Source organism: Bubalus kerabau, chromosome 13 (assembly GCF_029407905.1).
Source record: "Bubalus kerabau isolate K-KA32 ecotype Philippines breed swamp buffalo chromosome 13, PCC_UOA_SB_1v2, whole genome shotgun sequence".
Classification (NCBI taxonomy): domain Eukaryota; kingdom Metazoa; phylum Chordata; class Mammalia; order Artiodactyla; family Bovidae; genus Bubalus; species Bubalus kerabau.
The window spans coordinates 62,819,410-62,844,488 of record NC_073636.1 but is presented as its reverse complement, the minus strand read 5'-3'; the positions used below and the strand labels follow the sequence as shown (position 1 = coordinate 62,844,488).

The 25,079-nt window shown below is 48.2% G+C and overlaps 1 protein-coding gene across 1 annotated transcript in view; it reads right to left on the bottom strand.

Annotated features, from left to right (window-relative positions):
- The window catches only part of EFCAB8 (EF-hand calcium binding domain 8), a 46,075-nt gene extending 32,594 nt beyond the window's left edge, over positions 1 to 13,481 (bottom strand). Inside the window, exons 1-7 of the mRNA XM_055543332.1 lie at positions 13,410 to 13,481; positions 11,755 to 11,923; positions 6,470 to 6,588; positions 4,832 to 4,935; positions 4,226 to 4,361; positions 768 to 873; positions 451 to 535 (exon numbers count right to left, since the gene is read on the bottom strand). Coding sequence (XP_055399307.1) covers positions 451 to 535; positions 768 to 873; positions 4,226 to 4,361; positions 4,832 to 4,935; positions 6,470 to 6,588; positions 11,755 to 11,923; positions 13,410 to 13,481 — 791 coding nt within the window. The remainder of the gene's footprint in view (positions 1 to 450; positions 536 to 767; positions 874 to 4,225; positions 4,362 to 4,831; positions 4,936 to 6,469; positions 6,589 to 11,754; positions 11,924 to 13,409) is intronic.
- Positions 13,482 to 25,079: the final 11,598 nt, after the last annotated feature.

The window sequence follows — 25,079 nt, the reverse complement described above, 5'->3', positions numbered from 1 at the left end:
AGCCCACACAGCTTTCCAGCCTGGACCCCAACAACCGACAAACATGGGCCCAGCCACCCGGATCCAGACCATCAGGGAACCAGGTCCAAGAGAAATCAGCACATTTTTAAAAAAGCAAAATAAATGGCTCCCTGCTCCTTTGGCTGCTCTTTGCCAGGTCACCCTACCAATGGACCATGACGTGCTCAGAGCCCTTAGGCCAAGCAGGACAGGCCAGTTTGACGGCTGACCCAGTGTGAGAGGGAAAGGAAGAGGAGCCGATGACGACTCTGCGGTCTGAGTGACCGCGAAGAGGGGCCTCAAAGAGGAGCGGCTTGGGGGAAAGAGGACACAGGCGCAGAGGGTGGGGTCACTCCAGAGCCGCTTCCAGAGAGGTTTTCTGGAGACCCCAGCCCCACTGAGTGATGCAGCTGCTGCCAAGACCCTGCAGCACTCTCCCAGGAGACTCACCAGTAGTTCATGGTCAGGACGCAGCTGTCCAGATCAGTGAAGGTGAAGACCCGGGCACATTTGTGGCTACTGATATCAAAGAACTCTGGGGAAGAGACAGAGGAGTAGGCCCGCATGGGAACCCAAACCCGTGTCCTAGGCCGGAGGCGGGGGATGGTCGTCTCTGGTGACAGTGAGCAGCCTCACTAGTCACCACCCAGCAATCCTCCCAGGGGCCTCCAGTCCAGCTCATGGTTGGCTGAGCGACAGATCTCTCCCAGTGCAAATGCATGGCTGCCAGCGGCCGGGTGCGGGCCTGTGGGGCGGCGGGGACTCACCTATCTTCTGGTCCGTGGACGCAATGGCCACCAGGTTCATGTTGTGCAGACACACCATGTCGATGACCCACATCTGCTGGCTGTGGGACGGGTGGATCTGGTAAAGCTGCCAGAGGGGGACAGAGGAGACCTGGTCTGGGGCAGCTCGCCCGGGAGAGCACAGGAGCACAGGGTCCCCACAAACCCTCTCCTGTCCCCTGAGGCCCCAGAGCCGGGCGCAGACCTGATGAGCCCAGCCTTACCACCAACTACAATGGTGGGCCTTGGATAAGCTTCCAATTTAAAAACCAATTTCCATGTCTGTAAAATGCTTGCTCCTTGGAAGAAAAGCTATGACAAACCTAGGTAGTGTATTAAAAAGCAGAGACATCACTGCGCCGACAAAGGTCCGTCTAGTCAAAGCTATGGTTTTTCCAGTAGTCATGTATGGATGTGAGAGTCGGACCATAAAGAAGGTTGAGTGCCGAAGAATTGATGCTTTTGAACTGTGGTGTTGGAGAAGACTCCTGAGAGTCCCTTGGACTGCAAGGAGATCCAGTCAGTCATCCTAAAAGAAATTAACCCTGAATATTTATTGGTAGGACTGATGCTGAAGCTAAAGCTCCAATACTTTGGCCATCTGATGTAAAAAGCCAACTTGTTGGAAAAGAGCCTGATGCTGGGAGAGACTGAAGCAGGAGGAGAAGGGGATGACAGGGGATAAGATGGTTGGATGGCATCACCAACTCAGTGAACATGAGTCTGAGCAAACTCAGGGAGATAGTGAAGGACAGAGAAACCTGGCATGCTGAGTCCATAGGGTCACAAAGAGTCAGACATGACTGAGTAACTGAACAACAGAAAAACAAATTGGGCTTACAGAACACTCAGCCTCACAACCCCTTTTTAGAGCAGTTTGACAAGCTCATCCAAGTTTTAAATGTGCAGTTTGTGATCCTGGGATCCATTTCCAAGAGGCATCTATGGATGTGTCTGCAGGTATTCACAGAGAAGCGTAAGCAGGAACGGGCACTGCTGCCCAGCTACAACAGCAACAGGCCAGACGTTGCCTGGAAAGGACGCCCGACATAAACCCACACGCCAACCGCTGCCCAGACATTAGGAGCGTGCCTGGAAAGGACGCCCGACATAAACCCGCACGCCAACCGCTGCCCAGACGTTAGGAGCCTGCCTGGAAAGGACGCCCGACATAAACCCGCACGCCAACCGCTGCCCAGATGTTAGGAGCCTGCCTGGAAAGGACGCCCGACATAAACCCGCACGCCAACCGCTGCCCAGACATTAGGAGCGAGGGAGCTGTGTACATACAAGGCAGAATAGTTACCAAGATCTATTATTAAGTGAAAAAGTGAGGTGAAAAGCAGCATTCTATTGTGCTACCATTTGTGTATTTAAAAAGAAAGGTGGGGTGTGTGTACAGGCTGTCCATGGAGGAGCACCCCCTAACTGGTCACAGCAGTTGCTTCCAGTGAACAGAATTAGAGTCAGAGAGAGACAGGGAAACTGACTTTTCCACACCTGCCCCTCTATGCCTGAATCTTTTTTCTCCAATTTTTACTGAGATATAATTGACACCTAACATCGGTATTCATTCTGTTTGTTTTGCCTGAATCTTGTTTCCCATCTGCCAGTGTCACCTGGCTTATTAACGAGAAACCGACCTGCCAGGTTGTGAGGAATGAATGGAACCATGACAAATAAAGCATCTGAGTGCTGCCTGGCATCAGGGGGAGCTGGGCCAGGCAGGGGTGCCTCCCGCCCTGGTGCCAGCCTCGCACAACTCTTACACAGACAGAACCTGAGCTGGCATTCCCGGCGGGGGACACCCGTGCAAAGATGGGTCAGCAGAAATGAGCTGCACTGTCCAGGGAAGAGGAGGAACTTGCATTTTACTCTCTGAATAATGCCACGCAGGCTCTGAACTGTCCCATCAGAACCCAGAGCACCAAGAGCAGGGGCCTGCACTGACAGCAGAGGCAGTGAGGACAATGGACCAGGGCCCCAGAAGCCCCTCTCTGGCACCAGGCTAGGGTCTCACCCACACACAATGGAGGTGATGGTAACGCCCATCACCCCCTCTACCGCCCCCCAACACACACACACACACATGCTGGTGTTCAGACTAGAAATGGACCCCTGGGAAGTCTCAGAGACTTGCCCAAGCTTGTACAGGTGGTAAGTGAAGCCCAGACTCTGGGGCTTTCAGTCTGGACGACTGTGGACCTACAGTGAGTGTGTGAGGCTGGTGCTTGGTGGCTCATTCTTGCCAACATCCACTTGCCCAGGCAGCCCCTCAGGGAAGGAGGCCCACATCTGCGGCCCTCTACAGGAGCCTCCCTCTGTCCTCTTTGGCCCTCCCAGGCTATGGCCCTCGGGAGCGCCGAGGTGACCACGTAGGAGCCACAAGCAGAATCTCAGGCTATAATGTGTTCCCCCAATAAGCACACAAGAGAAAAAGAGGGTGGAATGAGCCAGAAACCCCAGCCTCAGGAACACAGAGATGAATTATCAGGAGCAGCTGAGCGAGTTCCTGGAACTTCAGGCCTCGGGTCCCTCCATCAGCCACTGGGGATGGGGGATGACCCAGAATCCTCCCAGCCCAAAGGATGATGTGACCCCCAACGCAACCAGGAAACGCTCTGCAGGCACACAGCATGCTCACTCAGCCTCCCCTGAAGAGCAGCCTTCCTCATCTGCTGGAGGAGGCTGGACTGGCCTGGCAACGCCAAGTCCACAGCGGGTGTTCCTGAGCATTTTATCATTCACCGCACTGGGCTGGGAGCCGACGGCTCAGACGACCGTGATGATGACAATGTCGGCTTATGCTGGTCGGGTGCTTACTGTGTGCCTTGCCCTACTCCAAGCACCACGCATGGGTTATGTCATGAAATCCTCCTGGCAGCCCTGTGTGTAGGGGGTACTACTACTAAGCCTACTTGACAGATGGGGAAACTGCTACACGGAGGGCGCTGTAGTCACTTCCGGGGTCACACAGCTGAGAGATGCTGCAGTCAGGCAGCATCTACGCCTGGCAGTTGGGCTCCAAGGCCCATGCTCATAGTCACTGTGACTTCCTCCCTGGTCCAAGCAGAAGATTTGAACCAGCAGGACTTGGTGGTGGAGCGGGTGGGACAGGGACAGGAGGTTGATCACAAGAACCTTGGTGGATGGCGATGCCATTCACTGCCTTGGGGGGCACAGGACAAGGAAGTCTGGTGGACAAGGTAGGCTACAATTACAGTCAATTTGGACCACGTGGGTTTAGGGTGTCTGTTGGGCATACAAGTGCAGTGGACATCCAGGTGGAATCCTAGTCTCAGAAGAGAAGTGTGAGGCTCATGGCCCCACAGGGAAGCCAGACCTGCCCCCAAGAGCAAGCCTAGCCCACAGGCCCAGAGAAGCAGCTTGCTGGGCGTGAAGGCAGAGGCTTTTCAACCACCCGTGTGGGCCCTGCTCACCCTGAAGGAGCTGGTCAGCGTGAAGGATTCCGACCAGAACTGCAGGATGCCATCCTTGGTGACAGTCAGGAAATGGCCAATCTTCTTGAGCCGCTGGACTAAGAACTCCACTTTCACGATCTCACACCCATGATTCCTGTGGAAGGTGATGAGAGGGGAGCCCAGGCCAAAGCGGAAAAATGCCCAGAGGACAGACAAGCTTCCCACACCCGTACCCCGAGAAGCTCTCTCCTTGAGATGCGGACTCTGCCTCTCCCCCAGGGGACTGTCACCACTAACAATGGTGGGCAGAAAGAGAAGAGACCCATGAATGACGCTGGGGTGACGCGGGGATCCCAGAGTCATAAGTTTAACCCGTGAAATAGCGAGTCAGCTTCCTCATGATGGGAAGGGCCAGACAAGATAGGGAATAGACGTTCTTTTAAGGGAAAAACGGCCCACGGAAGGCAAGTAGAGTGGACTTCTGATGAAAACTGCAAAATAAAAGTGTATCCAGCCACAACTCTAGTGCTTAGAGATGGAGAGGGGACTCAGGAAGGGGCACAGGTACAGGCCGGCCCCAGCCTTGTCCAGACACACCCTTCAGCCCAGGGAGAGGCTCCTTACAGGGGGATGATCCTCATGGGAAGGTGGAAGCGTAGGCGGTACTGGCCCCTCATCATTTTCTCCTGCCCCTGGAACTCGCGCATCACGTAGTCCACGTACTCCTGCTGCCTCGGGAAGAAGCGCCAGCAGGGTGGGTGTCGGCCAAACCAAGCACCGGCTTCCAGTTTCTTCCCCTTCTCCCCCAGCCCCTTCCAAGGGTCTCTGGGAGCCCCCGGAGGCTCTGGTGGAGGGAGGCCACCAAGCACCGTGCTGTTCTTGGATCTACATTGTGCAGAGGGCCTATTTGCACATGTAAGTGAAGATGGCACAACAGTACCTCCCACCTTATCTCATGTCTGTAAGCAAATGATCCTCACCTCGCTCCACAGCTGGCATCTCCTCGGAGTCCCTTTATTCCTCCCACTGTACAGATAATAAGACTGAGGCCCACATAAGTACAGATGCGTTGCCCCAGCTCATATATCAAGTCAATAGCAGAGAAGCACCCATACGCCACAAGGGCACTTCTAGGCTCTATTGACCAGCCTCCTGAAAATACGGCCAAGGCCAGAGCGGACCACCAGGTGAAGCCATAACAAGAGACAGGGAGCTCTGAAGAAAGATCATGGTGTAGATGACAGAGTGCTAGGAACATGTTTGTTATAGAATATTAAGAGAAATGGGCAGTGGAGGTTCAAGAAGGAAGGGACATATGTATACTCATGACTGATTCACATTGTTGTGTGGCAGAAACCAACACAACGTTGTAAAGCAATTATCTTCCAATTAAAAGTAAATTTAAAAAAAGAAATGAAAGCAAAAACCACATATAAAAACAGAATGCACATCCATGCTTGGGGGGAGGTGTGACAGAGCTGTCTACACATGGACTCTTGAAGGAAAATCCCTAGGTCTGAAGACTGACTCAGCTAAAGTAACTCTGTAAGCTTGGGCCAGTTTATTCTTCTCTTGCCTCAGTTTCCCAGTCTGTCAAATAGAGGTACATTACCAGCACCTACCCCATAGGGTTCCTGCGAGGTTTGAGTATAATGATATTTAGACTGCTTAGGTCAATATCTGCTATTAATGCCAGGTGGCATTGTCAGCATGGCTACATCAATACATCAGACTGATTTTTTTTCTGTACTTTACTGTGTTCTGCATTGTTAAATGTTGTATATGCTCATTGTAGAACATTTAAAATTGGGGCAGGGGGTAGCGTTATTATTAATATGCTCTAAAACCCTGACATTTTGTGATTTAACAGACACTGTTAAATGAGTGAGCATCAAGGGCCAGGAGATGGTTGTGGCACTGGCGGGAACCCGCTTAGCCAAACGGGAGGCCGGTGTGCAGGAGCGTCACATGACAGCTGGAGGCCTCTGCTGCTCACAGCTAGGGCACAGCCGGCCTCATGCAGGGGTCACCAGCCTTTGTTACACACTCTCCTGTCCCCCGAGGGGAACAAGCTGCAACGAGTCCAGCTCTCAGGAGTCTCAACAGGGCCCCCTTGAAGACTCCAAGTGTTCCCTCTACCCAGAAAGTCCCCCAGAATCTGTCCCCCAGATCCTCAGCCCTCCTTGTGCCCCTCTGACCAGCCACGGCCCATGCCTCCCAGCCTCCCCCAGCTCTCGGAGGCAGCAGGGGCGCCCTCCTCACCCAGGTGATGAAGCCGTTACAGTTCAAGTCCACCTTCAAAAACAGTGCCTCCAGCATCTCTTCTGACGTATTGCTCAGAATCTTCTTCACAGCCTTAATGAAAGTTTTCATGTCCAGGGCTTCAAGAGAGAGAAGGGAGAACACCATCCTCTTCATCGCAAGTCCCCTGGCCCCATCACCAGCCACAGTGTTCCTGGACTTCTGGGTGTTGGGGGACGGGGGGTTGGGCACACAGGGTCACGCTGCTGGGTCATCTTTTCCATCTTATCTGTTCAACATTCGATCACCCACAAATCCTGGCTCCACACCTGCTGCATGAGAGCACTGTGGTGGCCCCAGAGCAGTGATGGGGGACGGGTACTAAAAAAGATCAGATGCAAGATCAGATCCCATTTCTGAGCCAATAAGACAGACCAGGCACTGAGACAAAGAAAACTGATGAAAACTCATAAATAAATAAATAGGAAAGGAGAAAAACTTCAACAATGGCAACAAAGAGACATAAATAAATCCAAAGCTATAGAGGGAGAAGAGATGTGCATCTTTTAGAGGCAATTAAAATGCAACCTTGGGCTGGAGAGAAAGATGGGAAGGGGAGAGGAGCAAGGAACAGAAGGACAAGAACCAAATCCTTTTCCCCTGCTGGGTTTTGTGGCTACAAGGAAATCTGTCTGCAGACGGGTCAATTACTCCTGTCTAGGTTTTTAAAAAATAATCACGGTCTTTAAAAAGCGCACTCTATGGGGTGCTCCCTGCTGGTCCATGCTCCCAGTGCAGGGGGCCTCGATCTGATCACTGGTCAGGGAACTAGATCCCACATACCGCAAGTAAAGATACCCAGTGCCACAACTAAGACCCACTGCAGCCAAAAAAATAAATAGAAACATTTATTTAAGTGCTTCTAAAAAGCACTTAAAAAAGCACTTCAGGCCGAGGTGGAACTCTCACCTAGGCCTGAAGGCTCTTCTCTAGGACCTCACCTCCCACCACTGTCCCCTTCATTCTTGGCTGCAGCCACCGTGTCACCTCAAGGCCTTTGCGCTGCCTGGTTCCTCCACAGGGAAGCCTTTTCCCAGAGACTCCCTAAGGAGACAGCACACCACCCTGCCTGGTTCTGCTGCCCCCTAACCTTCCTCATTACCACCCTGGCCGTGAGCTCAGGGAGTACAGGGTTAAGCCTGATCCCTGCATGACCGAGTCCTCATGGATGTTTGTTTGTTTGAAGCAGATGTTTGTTCCCTGAGTGTTTCCTTCAGCCCTGGGGGATGTGATGATGATGACTGAGTACCAGTATCATCTGAGTTTATTCACACTGACTGGCTGATGGTGGCGGGGGGCTGGGGGGCGGGGCATGAGGAAACTGTGACACAAAGAGGTGGGCTGTGAGCCCAAGGTCACGTAGCTGGTGAGTGGCGGCACCGGGCCATTCCCAGCGATCTGGGGTCACGCTCTCACCCTGCTCCGTGCTCCTCATCACACAACCGGCTCTGTGCCACAGTGACAACTCTCATCGCTCACGGCTGCACTGAGGAACAGATGAAAGGCTGAACGAAAGGCGCCCTGCTTAAAGAGAGATGCAGCCTGCTCATCTGAAGTGATAGCCAAGAGCTTTATACGTTTGAGTGACACGTAACGGTCCCTCTGTGTATCAGACGGACGTCAGCCCACGAGCTCAGAGCCGTCCCCTCGGGGAAGAGCTGGCAGTCAAAATGCCTTTGTGCAGAATTAATGAACAAACTCCTCTTGACAGCACTACAGGGAGAGGCCTTTCACCGCTGGTTAAGGACCTATATATATTGTTCACTGCCGTATTATTTTCGTATTCTTCTTCTTAAAAACAGCTAACATTCAGAAAACTAAGATCATGGCATCCAGTCCCATCACTTCATGGGAAATAGATGGGGAAACAGTGGAAATGGTGTCAGACTTTATTTTTCTGGGCTCCAAAATCACTGCAGATGGTGATTGCAGCCATGAAATTAAAAGACACTTACTCCTTGGAAGGAAGGTTATGACCAACCTAGACAGCATATTAAAAAGACATTACTTTGTTAACAAAGGTCCGTCTGGTCAAGGCTATGGTGTTTCCAGTGGTCATGTATGGATGTGAGAGTTGGACTATAAAGAAGAATAGAAGAATTATAATAGAAGACTATAATAGAAGAATTGGACTGAGTGCTGAAGAATTGATGCTTTTGAACCGTGGTGTTGGAGAAGACTCTTGAGAGTCCCTTGGACTGTAAGGAGATCCAACCAGTCCATTCTAAAAGAGATCAGTCCTGGGCGTTCATTGGAAGGACTGATGTTGAAGCTGAAACTCCAATACTTTGGCCACCTGATGCGAAGAGTTGACTCATTTGAAAAGACCCTGATGCTGGGAAAGAGTGAGGGCAGGAGGAGAAGGGGACGACAGAGGATGAGATGGTTGGATGACATCACTGACTCAATGGACATGGGTTTGGGTGGACTCCGGGAATTGGTGATGGACAGGCAGGCCTGGCGTGCTGCGGTTCATGGGGTCGCAAAGAGTGGGACATGACTGAGCGACTGAACTGAACTGAAAAAAACTGTTGAGTATAAGAAGAGACTAGACACAAAGGTGTCCTGGAAAGGATGGGTACACTGTGGGAACCAGTCAGGTCCCCTGCACATTGCTGCTAAAAAGAAACACTCACCCAAGCTCACACGTATAATGAACAAATGGTTCATTAATAGCTCTTGTGGTCCAGTGGTCAAGAATCTACCTTGCAACACAGGGGACATGGGTTCAATCCTTGGTTGGGGAACTAAGATTCCACCAGCCGAGGAGCAACAAGGCCCACGTGCTGCAACTCCTGAAGGCCGCGTGCTCTGAAGCCCATGTGACACCACCTGAGAGAGTCTGTGCACCGCCAGAAAGATCCCGCATGATGCAACTAAGACCTGACACAGCCAATTAAATACACAATTTTTAAAAATAGCTCTTGGAGCACAAAAGTGAAAATATTATGTCCCTGAGGAGGCAGGGAGGGAGGGAGTGAGAGTCGCTCAGTCATGTCCAACTCTTTGCAACCCTATGGATTGTATGTAGCCTGCCAGTTTCTTCTGCCCAGACAAGAATACTGAAGTGGGTTGCCATTTCCTTCTCCAGGGGATCTTCCTGACTCAGGGGTCGAACACAGGTCTCCTGCATTGCAGGCAGATTCTTTACCATCTGAGCCACCAGGGAAGCCTGGCTACCCTTAATACATTCCCTAGGATCAGCATTGTAAAAATACTGTTATTTTTACTGTTGTTGTTAAAAAAAAAAAAATAGTGGTCTACTTCAAAAAGAGGGAGAGGTGATGGCACTTTATAAATTTTGACCTGTGTGAATATATCACCTGTTCAAAACAAAATGCAATAAAAACTGTGGCCAAAACTGTGACTGCCAGGTCCTCCAAGACAGGGGTGGCGCCTCCTGGCCTCCAAACACCAACACCCAAAGAGCTCAGAGGAGGAAGCATCTCAGCTTCAGGTCAGACACAAACCGCCCCTCCCCGGCCTCACTCCCCTCTTTATAAACAGGCCATTTGTTACCCTTCCTGCCCACATCACAGTGTGGCTGTCAAACTCAAATTGACAGGGAGTAGCCATGGCCCCAGCATTGGTGCTCCGAGTCTACTGGATAGAAATAAAGATGCCTTAAAGAACTCCATAAGTAAACTTTATGTGTATTTTCCCAACGGGAAAATTCAAGCTCTGAAGTGAAAAAAGAAAAAAAAAACTTATGTACAAAGGATGTTCTTCACAATGTTATTTAAACTTGGTAAAAATCTAAAAGTTGGGGACTTCCCTGGTGGCCCAGCAGTTAAGAATCGTTCTTGCAATGCAGGGGACATGGGTTCAGTGCGTGGTCAGGGAACTGATATCCCGCATGTCGTAAGCCCATGCACTGCGACTGCTGAGACTGTGTACTGCAGGATCTGTGTACTCCACGGACCCTCTAGCGCACACCACTAGAGGGTCCGTGCACCGCCAGGAAAGATCCCGTATGAGGCAACAGAGACGCCAAGAGCCACAACAAATAAACAAATGTTTAAAGAAAAACTAAATGTTTCATTTAGGGAAATGGCTTAGTCAACCAGTGGAGCCCTTGCATTCACTGCTAATGATGGTTCAGCAGATCACATAACATATGAAAAAAAAAACCCTTAAGGAATTATCATTAAGAGAACAAGGAGGGTGGGGAATTAAAGTATGGTTACAGACATGTGAAAACACACGTAGTCATCTGGGGCAAAGAGACTGAAGGTGACCCAGACCTCCTAGCATTCACGCCCCGCTGAGTGTGGTGGAACCTATGCTTCTGACCGACGGAAGACGGCAAAGGTGACAGGCTGTATGGGACTGTGTGTGCAGGACTCTGTGATGGCAGGGCACCTCATGCTGATTTTCTACCTCCCTGCCTGGCTTGAGTGTTGAAGTCAGCCTTGTTGGTGAGTCCCAGAGGGCCGGGAACTGGGCAGCTCTAAGAGCTGAAGACAGTTGCCCTCCAATAGCCGGGACAAAATGAGAGCCCTTCGTCCTGTAGCTTCAAGAAACTGAATGCAGCCAACAACCTGCATAAACTTAGAAGTGGATCTTTCACAAGGACTTCCCTGACAGTTCAGTGGCTAAGACTCCATACCTCCCAAGGCAGGGGCCTGGGTTCGATCCCTGGTCAGAGAACTAGATCCCACATGTCCCAACTAAAGATCTCACGTGCTGCAGCTGAGAGTTCACACGCCTCAGCTAAAGATCCCAAATGCCACAACTAAGACCCAGGACAGCCTAATAAATAAATAAATATTCAAAAAAAAAAGAAGCGAATCCTTCCCAATCAAGCCTAGTTGATACTGCAGCCCCAGCTGACTCCTTGATCACAGCCTAGTGAGACCCTGAGCAGAGGAGCCAGCTAAACTCTGCCCAGACTCCTGACCCACTGAAATGGTGAGATAGTAAACGTGTGCTGCTTTAAGCCATGAATTCTGTAGAAATACCGTTACACAGCGATAGACAGGAAGCCATGCATATGAAATTGTTCAGTTGCAAACATGCTGAAACGCTGACAGTGGTTACCTAAGTGTCTGGATTAGGGGTATTTTTTCCCTCGGTCCCAAATAGCCTCTAGTGGGCTTACAATACTCACAGAGCATAATGATGAAAAGTTTTAAAGGACATACAGGATGCAAAAATGCCTATGCAGCCTGCACCCTCTGCCCAGACCGGGTCCTGGGTCCCACCCTGTGCAGAGGCCAAAGGCTGGGCCCATGACATAGCCTCACCTCCAGTCGAGTTGACCTCGCTCTGAAATGTCTTCTCCATCTCAGCCAGGTGTGCCTCAGTGAACAGCTGAGATTCATACTGGAAGTCAGACGTCTGGCTAACAGAGATGGATGGTGCTGGGGAGCTGAGACCCTCTTTGCTCTTCCCGGGTCCACCTGCAAAGGACACCTGGAACACAGATGAAGACAAGAACCAGGCTCTGAGAGGGGTGACTTCCAGAGCCAAACAGTTTTAAGCACATCTATTGAAAGAGAACATCTGTGGGGTACGTAGTGTTATGGTGTGTTACTTACTGATGCAAACAAGTAGGTCTGAGCCACTTTTAGCCCTAAGAAGTCCAAGGAAGGTCTGACTGCATCCCCTGACTCTGGGAAGTACACTGTTGCTCCTTTTTTACAGATGTGCTGTGATTGAGACTTAGAGGTTAGTGGCCACAGCCAAGATCCCACCTCACACATCACAGGACTCTAATTTATAAGGTGCTTCAGTTTGGTAACTATATAGTTCCACATCTTCAGTGGTCGGAATTCAAGACCCCAAGGAGTCCGGCTCCATCTTCCGCAGCTATCACGATCTTGTCCTGACCAGACCAGACACGCCAGGTCAGATCAGATCACCTGCGCACACAGCCCAGCTCACGCAGTCCCTGCCATCAGGGACTCTCAGCTTCTTCCTCCTCCTGCTCACCTTCCCACATCCCCTACCTAGCCTTCCCCAGCCCTCCACGACGCTTCTGCTCTGCAGCCCCTACACAAGACTCATTTTGACACTTAGCACAGTGTTTCAGGTTACTGGAGGCTCAGGTCATCAAAGGCTGCCTCTCCCAGAAGACTCCAGGTGTGGACTATGTGATAACCGTTGAGTGTTGCCCACTGAAATACACTGCTTTGGGTGCTGGGCAGTCAAGGAGACATCGGTCCAGAAAGTCAAAGACAAGCAGAGGTTGGATTACTCACTCTCACTATGCCAAGTGCACCAACCACAGAGCTCATCCACCTGCAAATCCAACTGTGAACTTGCCCTCATTCACTCAGGGTCTATGCACATTTGTTGAGTCCCAGACACTGTGAACACACCAGTGAACAGAGTGGAGACCTGCCTTCATGGAGCCCAGCAGACGAGCTGGTTAATTCTCTCACCAGCCATGCAGCCCCCAGATTAGGCATCCCAGCACCAACTTTGGCTCCTCCCTCTGCCTCCCTTGCATTCTTACTGACCTTCATATTGCTTCTTACTGTAATCCAGTTCCTACATCTAAACCTTCCTCTCCCCCACCCCTGCCCCAACTTAAGCCCTAGCCTTCTGCTGGGACAAGTGCCATGCCCTTCCCCAACTGGGACCAGAGTTTGTTCTTCCCTTCCAATCCACTGCCCAACACTGGAGCCAATCTTCTTTCTGGAAGGCAAGTCTGATCGTGACTTGACCCCAGGTGACACTTTCCAGATTACTCCCATCATCCCCATCAACTCCTGAGCATGGCACTCAAAGCCCTTTGCCATGCAGCTCTGACCTGTTTCTAGTTTCATTGCACACACCCCGGTCCAGGCACACCAACTGCTCTCCACTGCCCCACAATCACAGCCAACATTCCACATCTACTCGCGTCTTTCCCTCTCTGCGACACAGACCATCAACTCCAGAGGTGAAGTCCCACCCATTCTTCAAAGTCTGGCTTAAATGCACCTCCTCCAAGGAGCTCCTCAGTGACTTTCAGGTTGAGAGTCATCACCGCCACCTCTGTGCTCCCAAATTCTTTGTTCCTATCTGCCGTGCATACATGACTCCTGTGTGTGCCTGTCCATACATGTAGCAGCAAGGCATGGTGGGAAACATGACGGTAGAGTCCCAGATCTCTGGACTAAGATTCTGCCTGGCTCCCAGGCTCATTTAGCATGGGCTTATTAACTCACTTTTCTGAGCCACAGAGAGAATCTCTCTCCCTATTAGCCACCTTGCAGGGCTGTAGTGAGACAAAATGACATCTGAACACACGTGAAGCCCCACCACATTGTATCACACAATCCATGAGAACTGTTATTTCTCTCCATCTCACAGTGAGCTCTATTTATTTATTTTTGGCTGCACTGGGTCTTCCCTGCTGCACACGGCCTCTTTGTTTGGGTGCACAGGGGCCTCTCTAGTTGTGGAGCACCAGCTCTTGGGTGCATGGGCTCAGTAGTTGTGACATGCAGGTTTAGTTACCCCATGACACATGGGATCTTAGTTCCCCGACCAGGGATCCAACCAACCCACATCCCCTGCATTCAAAGGCGGATTCTTAACCACTATACCCCCAGCAAAGTACCAAAGTGGGCTCTTTGAAGTCCAGGGCATTTTAAATTTTATCTTCATTTAATCTACTTTAGTGGTCTTTTCCCAGCCCCAAGCACACAATGGACACTGAATACTCATCTGACTTGATAATACTCTGTACAGCCCACCCCACCGTTATCACAACATGGCTGGACAAAATTAAGTAGAGTCCAAGTAGATACTACAAATTGGTGACCTCAGATGTATTGCATTTGGCCCATGAAGTGCTTCAAAAGGCAAAACCAGCCTACTGCAGCTTAGACTTAAGTTATCAACATTTTGTAAATATCTAAGCTTGCAACCCCTGGTGCGGAGGCTGATGACCTGATAATCAACAAACGTGGATGCTGTCTGGCAGCTCTGGAATACCCCTCCCATTATCAACTCTGATGATTTTCTTACCTTTCGAGGCAGAGGCTTGTCTCTTAAGTCCTCAGAAGACACAGCTCTTGACCTAGAATAGGGAATCATAGTGGCTTTAACTCTGATCTTTGTAAGGATCATGCGGAGGCTGACCTAGCTGAATCACAGGAGGATGAAAAAGAAGTTAAGGTCAAGGGAGAAGGTGGCTGCCCCAGGCCTATAGACCCCCAACTCGCATTTGACAAGCACCCCACGTCCCATTGGGGCTCCTCCAATACAGAGCTTTTCCAGAGCTTATACCTGCAAGCCTTCTTTCCGCTGATGGGAGAGCTGTCTTCCTGATGACCTGAGGCTTCTCAGGTTACTATACTCCTGGCTTCATGCCAGCAGCTTCCTAAAGGGGGTCACCCATTTTACAGAAGTAGAAAAGGCTTAGAAGGTCATGCGGGGGTCCAACTGTAATCCACAGATTAGGGAAATAAGGTCTGAGGAAAGCATGTCTCCAGAGGGTCAAAGGTTTCCATTCATCAAAGGTGGGGCAGGAAGAGCCCCTGACTCTCCACGACGGGCACCCCCACGCCCAGCCCTCGATGTCCTTGGAGGCAGGACTTCTTTAGGGAGCTGACAGGACTCCCCGCACGCAGCATGGGGGCAGGTGCGAGTGCATGGGAGAGGTCTGTTCCATGGAGCTCTGCTCTGAGAATACAAAGGGCACACTGCCTGGGTCAACGGACGTCCACAGAGGGCGGAAGACAGCGTTGTGTTAGGGTTATAGGAGCGTCCATCCACCCCATCAGCAAGTGCCACCAGCAGGAATCAAGGGGCACTCCAGGATGGCAGGGGAATGGCCACGAAAGAGATGAGTCCCAGGCAGGCTCAGGGGACAGAGCAAATGAGCCAGTTTGGCTAGACAAAGGCCTCCTGGGTGGGAGGGGAGGAATAGTGCAAGAGGAAGGAGGAGAAAAATGGAAGCAGAATCTTAAATACCTTCACCAGGAAGTCTGAACAGGACGAAGGGCAGTTATGAAAACTCACCAGCATAAGATGTGGGGAGTGAGGAGGAGGAAGACTAGATGACCGTCCGTCCAATGGTGTCCTAACCTAAACCGTGTCTCGGTGACAGCCCAGATATAAGTACCGAAGGGGAGAGAAGAGCCAAAGGAAAGGAGACTTGGAAGCCAGGAACCAAGTAACTGAGGGAAATGCCAGAAACATTTCCAGGAAAGGAAATAATGAGGGAAAGTGGTTTAATGCACGTGATGCTGAGCTATACGATTAGAAATAAAAAGCAAGTTCCTAGAAATATGGGGACTGAAAAATGGCTACACTGAGGGGATAGAGAGAGCAGGAAAAACACACAAAAGGCAGGGTGGGTCAACTGAAGTCAGGGATGCTCCAGAGTGAGCCATGGAAGGACACTGAACATGGCGATGCAAGGTTACCAGTGAGAAAGCTGCAGAGGTGTATTCATGAGTCCATTTCTGTTAAGAATATTCCATGGAGGTGTTGGCACGTGCCTAGAGAGAGAGCCTGGAAAAATATACTCCAAAGGTAATGGCAGCTATTTCTGGCAGGTGAGATCAAAGAGAATGTCTATAGTATAAAACCATGCATTTCTCTTTATTTTTTAATTCAGAAAAGATTCATGGTAATCTTGAAGATTTAAAGAGAGTGAATGGTGGGTACAATTTAGCCATCTGTGAAAGCTCACAGGACAGGAGTGCTGGCGGCAGCGTCGTTCACAGCATCAGGTACGGCGGACGCCTCTCAGTAGACGAACGCTGAGGAAGTCAGCGCGCCTGCACTCAGGACGCCACCCAAGGAGCCAAAAGGATGAACCAGACCTTCAGCAGACGACCAGGGGGAATTTCCAGGAGACACTCAAAAGAAAAGCGTGCACGGAATGAGGCCAATATTTACAAAAGGATGATGAATAGGTGAGTGCTGATACACAGAATGTGCGTGTACACGTACACACATCTGTAAACAGGTCTCCCCTAATAGTTACCGGGCCAAGGGCAAAAGAACAAATACTGGTCCACACAGCAAGTCTAGTTACTTAAAATGTTCATAGATCAATATACTGTTAAATAAAACACATTCACGTGCCTTCACAAATACTTTTCATAACCACCTGGAAGGCCTCCAAGCCCTCTGTCCTGCTGCCCTCTCACTCCTGCAGGGGGGGTGGGGGGGGTGGGCGGGGGGCTTGTAAATGGTGGCATGTGGACGGCCACCGTCACCCGTACACCCACACATCCCATGCCTCCACGGCTCCGTGGCCACCGCAAGCCTAGGCAGGGCTGCCCTCAAGGCATGCACTGAGCGACTTCCCTGGTGGTCCAACGGTTAGGACTCCGCACATCCAACTGCAGGGGGCGCAGGTTCCATCCCTGGTTGGAGAACTAAGATCTCATATGCTGCAAGGAACAGCCAAAAAATAAAAAGAATTTTTAAAAAAGGTTTTAATGATGCACTAAGGAATAGGCCCCCAGACTCTGGAATCAGGTTCAAAGGGATTTGGGCAGGTAATTCCAATATTGAGAGCAGTGCGGGAACAGGGGCAGCGCACCAGCAGGGCTGACCAGCCATCCTCTTAGCCCCTGGGACCTCCCTCATCTAGTAGAAAGGGACATAGTCAGACAGGGGACAGAGTAGGTTGCCTGGCTCAGGGCAGGGGCCTTTCTGGCTCCTGTACTGTCAGTACACACAAAACTATCAGCATCATGGTGAGTAGGGGTCCAGTGTGGCAAAAAAGGTGGGCCAGGAATAAAGGAATACAAAAAGTCTGCACTAAGAGAAGGCGCATATATCATCCCATTTATATTAAGAAGGCAAGCTACAAAAAGTCTGCACTAAGAGAAGGCGCATATATCATCCCGTTTATATTAAGAAGGCAAGCATGTGTAGGTATTCAGAAAATGACTCTATTCTCTTTTGCTTTAAAGTCTGGGTTAACAGGTAACTAAAGTCAACATCACTCATGAGGGAGCCAAAGGCCATGCCTCCCGGAGTGCTGGACTCTGGACCACTGCTTCTGCGCTACAAACCCATAACCTGACAATCCCAGGTTGAAGGACGTTCTACCAAGTAAGTGGGCTTCACTCTTAAAAATCTTAGTGTCATGAAGGACAAAGATTAAAGCACATCGAAGGTGGCTGAAGAGAGGTAACAACTACAGGCAATGTGTGATCTGAACTGGATCCTAGACTCCGGAAGCAAAAGGTCGCGGGGCCATTAGGACCATCAGTGAAATTTAAACATGCCTTTACATTTTTAGGTGATCCTGATGTTGTTTCCTGCTTATTAGATCTGGGCAAAGGGGAGTTCTTTATACTATTCTTAAAACTACTTAAAATTTTATTATTTCAAAACTGTAAGTTTTATGAGAGAAATATGAGTTTAACCAGAAGAGTGGAGCTGTTTGTGTTCAAGGACTGAGGCCACAAAAGGGAAAAAATACTGGTGGAGGACAATTAATGATACCCAAGAGCAAAGCACAAGAAGCAGAGAGAAGTACTGGCAGGAAAAGAAGATTCAGCGGGAGAGTTAAATACCCATGTAGGATGAGAGCAGATGAGAGGAAGGAGGCTGGGGTTGGGGGGCGGGGAGGGAGGGGGGCGGTTGCTACAAACCTGGAAACGAGAGAGAGAGCTTAGAACTTCCACTAGGGGAGCAGGCGGACAATGGGAGAAAAACTGGTTTGCTGTTTGTAAGCATCTGTAGCAGAATGTGACTGAAAACCAAGTGCAGTAAAGCTGCCCTGGAAATCGAGCTGAGAGAGGCTCAGCTCTCCTGTTTGGCCTTGAGTCTCAAAACTGACTCATCAGAAAAGACCCTGATGCTGGCAAAGATTGAAGGCAGGAGAAGGGAACAACAGAGGACGAGACAGTTGGATGGCATCACCGACTGGATGGTCAGGAGTTTGGGCAAGCTCCGGGAGATGGTGAAGGACAGGGAAGCCTGGTGTGCTGCAGTCCATGGGGTAACAGAGCTGGACACAACTGAACGACTGAATACTGGATCTTAGGGCCCAGGGGTCCAGTGTTTTAGAGACTAACCCCAGACTCTCACTCACCCTGACCCAATCTGCTCTCCCCAGTTAATACTGCTCGTTGTATTTAACAGAGACTTATTGGCTTTCAACTTCCTCCTCAACTGAGACATCTTGGCAGCCACCCCCAAGTCCAGAGTGGCTCCTCTGTGAAGTCGCTGTGGAACTCCGAAGGACTCCACAGACTGCGGGGCCAGTTGGCCACACTTAGAACCAGGAAAATGAGACAGAATTCCACACGCAGAACACAAAATGGAACGTCAGAATCCATCCCACAAACCGTTACCATGCGGCCATTTTTCATCCAATCTGAGACATTCTTGTTATTGATGAAGTTGAACGAGAGCAGACAGTCAACAGGAGGAGCTCCAGTACTTGGAGCCAGAACAAATATGAGTGGAGGACAATACACAGGACAAAGGCAGCACAGAGAACCCACCTGCCATGGAAACCATGGAAAATGCCAGCAAGTCTAATGATAAATCCAGAAGGCCAACTGGCCCCACAGTTGGGAGACAGTAGAAGGCACAGCAGCCCTCTAACATGAGCTGCACAAGCTCCAAGTCTTCATTTGGCTGCATTGGGTCTTAGTTGCAGCATGCGGGATCTTCATTGCCACTGGTGGATCTTTTGTTGCAGCGTACCAACTCTCTAGTCGTGGCTTGAGGGCTCCAGTTACCGTAGCTCAAGGGCTCCAGGAGTTGCGGCTCGTGGGTTGAGTTGTTCTGTGGCAGGTGGGATCTTAGTTCCCCAATCAGGGACTGAACCTGTGTCCCCTGCACTGCATGGAGTATTCTTAACCACTGGACCACCAGGGAAATCCCAAGCTCCAACACAGAGGAAGGTGACAAGAGACCTGTGTGTAACACGAGGGTCTTATAAACCCAGACTTCATGGCAGGCCTGGACTTGAGGCAGCACTGTTCAGTCTTAACCCTGGCACAATTCAGCAGCATCACTTGGTCAAAGGTAAATCTCTTGGGGGAGAATTCAACCAGGGACATGGATTCCACACTGAGTCACATTTCATGATCACCTAGATGTTACCAAAATGTTAACTGACCACCAAGCCAAGACCCCCCTCCCCAGATCTTCATCACACAGGGACCACCCACAGACAGAAAAAAATTCCTGCTCCCATTTCATCAACAGTGAAGACAAAAGATTACTTCTCATGTTTTACAATATGATGAAGAGTGGCTCAATGAAATGTCATAAAAGAAGCAGGTCTTTTAAACCAGTTTTATTAAACTAGGTATTAATAAACTAGAAGGGTTTATTTAAAATTAAAAAACAAAACAAAACTGATGGTGCCACCTTTGATGGTTCCCCACTGTTTCTTTGACTCGAAGCTTTCATTTTCCAATCCAATGTTATCATTTCTACTTACAGCTGTCCATGTTTATCCACATTTTTTATATGAGTCTAAAACATGTTAGATTCATTCACAATAAATATCATTTTCCTTCCCAAACAAGAAACATCAGAACAGGGAAATTAGTTAAGATGTATTCCATTTTTTAGGTAAGAAACACTTCAGAAAACCCCCTAAAAAGAAAAAAATCATGATAATCAATAACTCATTTAAAAACAGAAGCAGGAGGAAAGGTGTTGAAGGAAAAAAAATCTCCCAGACAAAACCTCTGTACAAAACAACCCTGGAGAAAGTGCAAAGTCCTACTCAATGCCTACAAGTTCGGGCATCACTTGCCAATGCCAAGGAGACCCTACTCTGCTCCCTAACAGTGGAGATGGGATGGGTGCTGCTGGAAGGCTTCAAGAGCACTCAAGGAGATGGCTGACTCATCCAGGGAAGGTGGCCCCGCTCTGCTCAGAAGTGGTACCAACTCTGCTCTCTTCAGCTTTACCACTGCAGTTTTTAAAATGTCGAGAATTGTATCCTGGGACCTCCCTGGGGGGTCCAGTGGTTCAGACTCCACATTTCCAATGCAGGGGGCTCAGGTTCAATCCCAGGTCAGGGAACTACGATCCCTCATGATTCACAGTGTGGCCCCCCAAATTTTTTTTAATTTTAGAAACTTATATCCTAACATACTTTTTTTTAAAATTTATTCCTTAATAAAGCTAACAAAAGTGAAAACTTGTGTCCTCAGCTTTTTGTACCAAAAATTTTAAGGTACAACTTGATGCTAAGGAGAGGCTTTTTCCTTTTCAAAATCAAATAAACAAGACAGAAGCCGGTAACCGTTGGGAACTGCAGGGGACCCAGATTAATGAATGTTAAGATTACACCTTCAGTTGAGACCAACAACTCAGCTCACATGTCACTTAAAACAATGCTCTTCCCACCACACCCCACCGCCAGAGAGAATTCGCAGTTCAAATACCAAAGATTTCAAAATACCATGCATGATTCAAGAAAACAGTAGCTTCTTGGGGTGTTTTAGTACCTACTTACCCACTTCCTCCCAAAAAAGAATGAAAAACAAAAATTAAGTCAAGAGAGCTACAGATGCTCGGGGAATTTTTTTTAAAATAACTTTATTTCATTCAACATATTTGTTTCTTCTCTCCGCCTTTAAAATTAGTAGGGAGGGAGGGGCACACACAGGGGCAAGCTGGGATTCACCTACAGCTACCTGTAAAAAAGTTTATTCCATTCTTCTTGGTAGCATTTAAATTTCAAAGTAAAAACAGCAGTCATATATAATTACACATATTTAACTCACATTATTTTGTAGAAAAACACATAAAATACAAAAAAAAAAAAAAAAAGGCAATATCAGGTGAGAAACCTTTAGAATGCAAAAAACCCAGATGACCCTGAGGTACGCTGGATCTTAAAATCATTAGAACTACTCCAAAATATATAAATGAGCCCGATCAGGAGAAATGTAAAAAAAGAATTTGACAAAGTAACTGTGAGGCAAGCAAGAGAGGAAAGAAATGTGAAGGTCACTCAAGATTAGACAAGGATAAACCATGACAGATCTGGTGGGAGCAATACATTTCTATTCCTGCACTAAATGGCAGGCCAGGAAAGGCCATATTAGCAAAGCTCTCCCTGCAGCTTGCAGCCTATGGGGGGAAGGCGGGGGCAGGAGACAGCCAAACTCACGTGTTGAGCCACTTTTTATCTCACCTGTCAAAATCTCTTCTTTCAGGGTCAAAAACTTTTATTAAAACACAAAAGGATGTACACTTTACAAACCATTTCACTGTCAGTGCGAGTTTTTTCAAAATTTCACACACAAAATGTCACTGATGCTGAAAAACATTGTGCTTTTTTTTGAACCAAAACTGTTTAACTGATGAAACCTGGCCTCCAGAGGCAACAGTTGCTGGAACTAGGCACTCTCCCACTTCTGCTGGCTCTGGTATCCTGCTGGCTTCTACAGATCCAAGTAATTTTTCCTGGCTCAGAAGGGATCCCAGGGAAAAAATCCTCACTCATCTCCTAACTGAGGCAAAGAAAAGCTCTGCAGAACAGGGATGCAGGGCCTGGAGGAGGACACTGGTCTCAACTCCTGGCCCTTGGCCTCCTGATCACAGCACTTCTCCTTCATTCCTCTTGATAAAGGTCAGAAAAGGGCTCCAGTCACATATTCCCTTTATATATTCAGTCCACCCACTTGCATGCTTGAGCCTGGCTTAATTTTATAATAGTCTACACTGCAGTCTGTGAATCATCCATGAAGGTTGTCTTAGAAACCCATCTTTGTCCCTGCCGAAAACTAGTGAGAGCCATAAAGACAGCTTTGTTAAGACCTAGCCTGGTGGACTGAACCTCATTAGCGGCTTCCCAAATCTCATTCTCCCACTAGAAGTGAAAATTAAAGACATCAGCAAATACAGTAAATTGCTCTTTCTCCTCTCCTTCATACCTGCATCCACCCTATCCTCACCAATTCCTACAGAGTGTGAAAAATATTCAGTCGTCCAGGAAGAAGGGAAAAATTTTTTTTGAAATTTTAAGGTAAGATGTCTTACAGAATATCAAACTGCTAACAGATCACTCTGTAATTCTAAGTCTCTCAATACCATTTCTGAAGTTCTAGGCTAACTTGCTTTGCTCTTCCTATGATCACAAGATAAAGATCTGCCTCTTTTTTTTTTCTCATCCTACCCCGAGAAACATGTTTGTGAAGGCTACGTTCATTTTACATTTCAGAACCTCGGAGCCTCCAATTCAAAAGAAATATAGGTTATTTTAATTTTTTAAATTTCTATATGTATATATACATAGTCCTGGAATAAGGGCCCAGAATTCCAACTCTAAGGTTAGACCTGCATATCTAGATAATGAATTTAGTGAAGCAACCCGACCACAACCTCAATAGAAGGCTGTGCGCTAGGCTAAGGTAACACTGCTTTCCAACTCAGATTAAGCTAAAAGGGAAACAGACCTTTACAAATTTTAGCTACTTAACAATCTGGCTGAAGGCATGTGTGACAATGGTCAAGTTCAGTGTAAAAGCACAGAATACTTCTGTGGGCTTTCCTTCAGTAAAGGACTCTGCGTACTCAAGTCTCACATATGAAAACTGAGAAGAGTAGCAAGTGTCAAAAATACACATGAACTCACCAGGTTTTAAAACTTTGTAACTGGAATTCAAAACTACAATATAGGCCTGATTTTAAATCAACGGCAACAGTGCCAGACCAGCAAAATGACTGGTGATTCAGGAACACTGACCACAGACAGGCTCAGGCTCAGGCTCAGCTTGGCTCAAAGCAATCACTTCCACTCTGCTGACAGCAGTCAGATTTGGGTCACCCACATACCAGCAAGCTAATCTGATCAAGCTGATCAGGCCTAAAGCTGAGGTTTTGTTTGTCGACTATGCTGAACTATGGTAACCACCAGAAAAGGAGTTCTTCATACCAAATCTCATAAAACAATCCTTAAAGAAAAATTTCCCTAGACTTATCTTGGTTACAGCAAAATTAAACTGCTTCCTTTCCAACACCTTATTACATCCTGAAGAAAACACTTATCTTTAAATCAATAAATCTGAATTATTGAATCACCGAATCTTCATTCAAAAGAAAAAGGTGAACAGTGTGTTTAAACCATTATTTCACTTGGGGGGAAAAAAGGGATATAGTCCCAAAAGAAAGGAGCTGCACTCATCAATCGCCCAAGCTGAAAAAAAAATTAGAATTTGTTACTTATAATTTTACAAAATACTCAAAGCCTATCTGAAGAATCGCCTGCCTGAATTCTCAGGATACACAACCCCTGGCCTAAGCTTTTCTGATCCATAAGCTTCAAAATGGATCTGAAGAACCAAGCAGTGCTTTCTAACGCTGTGGCTGCCTTTTCTGGTCCTCAGCTCCTGATGCAGCAGCCCCGGGCGAGGGGCAGCACTCACCAGTGTCATCCTCGATTTGCAAGTCAGAACGAGCGATCAATTATTAACAACGTCCGAGTCACAGAGCCAGGAGCATCTACAGGAACTCTAACCTGACACCCCCTGCCAGCTACCTTTGCGCTCGCAGAGATAAATGTTACGACCAAAATTAGCTCTGAAGACTACATTAAACCAGGTCGTCTGAGGCATATAGTAAAATGCAGATTTCTAATCGCCTAACTCAGAATTTCTGCCAACTGGACTTCAGAAATTTTATGTCAGTCAAGTTTCACAGGTGATTTCTGAAACCCATCAGTCTGAGGACCACCAGCACGAGTGAATCCTAAATCCAAATCCAGCCATCTGTTTACCTATCCTGCACACAACACAGGCCTTGCCAAGCAAACCAAGCAGCTTATTCAAGATCACAGCACCCATGACCTAACCTAAATGAGACCCATTTCAATACTACGTGCCTCAGCCTAAATACCCAGGCCAATGGACTTACTACGTCAGAAGTACACACAGTATCAGCTTCACTCTTTCCAAGGTAACCTCTCAGCTGACAATACTCAACATTTTATTCACAAACTCCATGCACTCCTGGACGTATCTTCTTATAGATTATCAACACACATGGTATCCAATCCCTTCTGAAGGTGTGTAACATTTCAGCGAAGGCATCATACTGTTAACTTCTACAGGAAGTAACATGGAAGTAATTCTAGTGAAAATCATGAAGTTTGGTTTACAAATCATCCATAACTGTGGTCGGTACCCTAAAAATCATACTGAAAACTACCTTCTGCCCATTTAACTTTATTTCATGCTGAAAATAGCAGCACATTACCGTCTGAACTCATTTCTTAGAGTATAGAATTTTTAAAGATGATTTCGGATTGTTATAGATTGGCTGTGTTTACTGACTTTGAAACACACTTTCAGGGGAAAAAATAAAACAGTACTGCCCCATGGTATCCACCAAGCTCTGTCTTGTAGATTTTCTCTGAAGGAAACTGCCTGAAGTAGCTCCATAGCATTGAGGCCAAGCCCTGCACTTCTGAAAGCCCTCCCACAGTAACATGAAAGTGAGGAAACATCAGGAGGCTTAGAAGCGTACTGTTTGAATGGAGAAAAAAGAAACGGCCTTAGAAATAAGCACATCTGAAAAAAACAGTGAAGGATTTCAAAAGATCAGCCCTAATTTAAGGAAGAAGCATGGCTACCTTATCATTTGAACCTAAAAGAATATACCCAGGGCAAGACAAATTTCAGAAAAC